This window comes from Lactuca serriola, chromosome 7 (assembly GCF_051521515.1).
Source record: "Lactuca serriola cultivar US96UC23 chromosome 7, Lser_US96UC23_V15, whole genome shotgun sequence".
Classification (NCBI taxonomy): domain Eukaryota; kingdom Viridiplantae; phylum Streptophyta; class Magnoliopsida; order Asterales; family Asteraceae; genus Lactuca; species Lactuca serriola.
The window spans coordinates 21,156,918-21,160,283 of record NC_136414.1 but is presented as its reverse complement, the minus strand read 5'-3'; the positions used below and the strand labels follow the sequence as shown (position 1 = coordinate 21,160,283).

The 3,366-nt window shown below is 34.8% G+C and overlaps 1 protein-coding gene across 1 annotated transcript; it reads right to left on the bottom strand.

The window, feature by feature from the left end:
* Positions 1 to 783: 783 nt before the first annotated feature.
* On the bottom strand, positions 784 to 2,302 carry LOC145064853 (S-type anion channel SLAH1-like). Its single transcript, XM_079012223.1, has 2 exons — positions 1,332 to 2,302; positions 784 to 1,168 (listed from the first exon to the last, which is right to left on the bottom strand). The coding sequence occupies exons 1-2, from the start codon at positions 2,208 to 2,210 to the stop codon at positions 911 to 913; spliced, it is 1,137 nt and encodes a 378-aa protein (XP_078868349.1). The 5' UTR covers positions 2,211 to 2,302; the 3' UTR covers positions 784 to 910.
* Positions 2,303 to 3,366: the final 1,064 nt, after the last annotated feature.

Genomic DNA, 3,366 nt, shown 5'->3' with positions numbered 1-3,366 from the left:
CGTCGTAATTCGTCTGTCATGAAAAACTTTTTTTCTACTGGTGTCAGTAGATTCTACAACATAGAATCTATATGTTTTGGAATGATGAACATATCCAATGATGATACAATCTATATCTCTCTCACCCAATGTTTTTCTTTTAGGTTTAGTGAGAGCCTTACAAATGCTTTACAACCGCAAACTTTGAGATAACTCAAATTTGGTATATGTTTACATCAAAGTTCATAAAGAGTATTCTTACTCATTTTATTATAGTTTTATTCGAGATATAACTTGCAAAGTGGTCTCAGAGTTCAAGTTCGTTTGACGTTTCAGACATACGAACTAACATCGACCTCAACGCCGACATCGATGACATCTCTGCTCAACGACATACAAATGAAGCTGAAAGAAGGGCACACAAGTTGGCGGTAATGAAAGAAAAGTACGACACTCACAATTTAATAGCAAAAGAAAAAATCGAAGTACAACGCCAACACTTGGAATTCCTTCGTCGTCAAGCAGAGGAAAATCAAATGACGAAGGATTTGAAAATTTTTTGGACGAGCGAGGAAGATATTTCGCCATGAGATTTGAGAGTGTTACGTTATGTCTAAATTAGGATTTATTTAAATGGATTGTTTTATATTTGTTTTTATAATTATTACCCGTGAGTTTCCCATATTACAAAACAATACAAATTCATCTTGTGTACGTAACATAATATGGATCTGCTGTGAACTGAAATAGCTGCTTCTTTCCAGGGTATTTATGCACCAACACATCTGTTTGCTTTTTAAACTATAAAAGTAAAAATGTAATATAAACATATTAAAAGCCAACCATCATCAACTAGCATATGCATACATTAGAAAACATTAAAACTTCACAAGACCTGCAACAAAGTTCTACATTTGTAAAATGCAGACCCTTAACTTTTATCAGAGAAACTGAGAATGGGGTTGCGAAGAAGTGAGTCAATTTTCAATGTCGAGCAGACCAACAGAAAAACGAAAACAAGAACCGAAATCGCTGATAAAACAAGTGCCAATCCGTTGGCTGCCACCCCCTTCGCCTCTTGAGAGTATTTCGTGGAGGCCAGTGCAAGGAAGGACAGCGGGAACGAGAAGGCCCACCAAGCTACACTGAAGCTTTTCATCGATTTCTTGAATAGAGCTGGTCGACTAGCCTGTTTTCATTAAAAAGTCAGACATAAATCAACCGTTAAAGGGGTCCATTGATCAATTCCTTCTGCGAAATAACCATTTGTTATGTCGTTTCACAGTTTTTCTTGGTGCATGTTTTTATTATTAGATTAATTCTATTCTATGGTATCAAGAAAGAGTACGTACCAATGATGCAAAGAGAAATAAGGATAGAAAAAAGAGCATTTTGCATAGGATATCAAAGTTCCCAGTAATCGATTTCCATGCTAAGGCCGCCATACTCGGGGTGGCGACGAACAGGAAGAAGACGGGTCTGAGTCGAGAAGGGAGGTGATTATTTCCCGATAATCGCTGGTAAAGGGTGATAAATACCACCAAATAATGTGTCATCCCTAACGTAAATAAGCAAATACCACTCTCTGTCCATCCCATTTTAATGGCAGCATGGGCTCCAACCAAGTTCCCAATAACGGATAACTGGCTTGTAGGGTTAGCAACCATCGAAAGAAACCTTTTTTCCGTCGTGAACCACTGCCCATATATCTTAACGTCAAGAGCAATGACAGGGATGATAAGGGGCCACCATACATATTCGTAAGAGTATTTATTTGGAAATATGAATGATGGCGCTGAGCGAAGTAACAAAAGTGATGATATCCAAGGTGCAAAGAGGTAATTTACTCCAACATGGTGATGGTATTCGGCTTTCACCATGTTGAAGTGGAAAATGCACCGGAGAATATAGAGAACGGAGAGAGATATGAACACGCATAACGCAAGGCACCATATGAGGAAGTACGCGGTCGAAGGTAACTTAGTGAACAAATTATCGATTGTTGGTGAAATATCTGCTTGTTCACTTAGGTTTTTCCATAACAAAGCTTGACCACCAAGGGACATGCAAATCCTAAAGTACCCCGCATTGATCTTCGCTATAATGGCTTGTTGTGATCGTTTTGTGGGGATTTCGTGGTTTCTAACAGTCGACTGCTTCGTGGATCGTTCTTGATGTTTGATGGTTGAAGAGTCGATAATGACCTCCAATCCTATTTCGGGATTCACCATTGTTGGACACGAGGCAGGTTCTAAGATTTCTGAAGATAAACTGCAGAGGGTTTGTAGGTGTATAACGATGGCGATGTCTTGTATTGTTTAGAATGTTTGCTTTATATAAGAGAATCGAGATTTGGTAATAGAACGAGGCAAAATTGGACGTAAGAATCGGGTTAGTAGTGCAATCACCCACTTGATACCAGCCAAAAGCAAAACCACTTTCATCCACTAACTAAACCCCCCCCCCCCCCCCCCCCCCCTCTCTTTTTTTTTTCTTTTCATTTTAATATAAGTTTTAGAATACGACCATATATAGTTATATATTGTTGTGGCAAGGCTTCATATCCATTAAAATTCAAGGTTACATCCCATATCTTTAAGTTTAATCCGTTGAAATGAATGAGAACTAATATTAACTTTTTCATTAAACTATGTATCATGATGCTTTTATATATATATATATATATATATATATATATATATATATATATATATATATATATATATATATATATATATATTTTGAGTAAATCGTTATAATGGATATTTTTTGGTATGTATTGCAACTATATATAAAAACAAATTTTAGCTATTTTACACTAGAAATTTTATTGCACGTATGAACTTGCTTTTAAAGTAAACAGCATTAAAAAACCATATATTTGATTTGAAATGTATACTTCACAACTAAAAGACATATTTAACCACCTCTTAAAAGAAAATAACATATTAAATAAATTATTATAACTTCTATTAGGATAATAAATATAAGCTACGGTGTTTGGTTTGTCCACATGATATTGCATAAAGGCAATATCACTTTACTACACTCTAGTTTCTCAATTTAAGAAAACAAGATAACCTTATACAATATTATTTTATGAATAGTATAATCGTGATTCTAAATAACGTGAAGTCATGACGAACTTAAAGTGACGACAATGTCAACTTTTAAGTCAAGACGAGTCATTACGTTTTTCAAAACGTGACAATTTTAAATACATTAAAAGAGATAAATAAAATAATTGTAAAATTATGTCAAATATATCAAATTTTTAGAAGTGCTTTATCAAAGACTTAATATTAAAAAGTTAATAAAAACTCAATTGTTGCATAACCGATTCGAAAAAAAACATGAATTGAAAAAAAACTCGCGTCATAACACAAT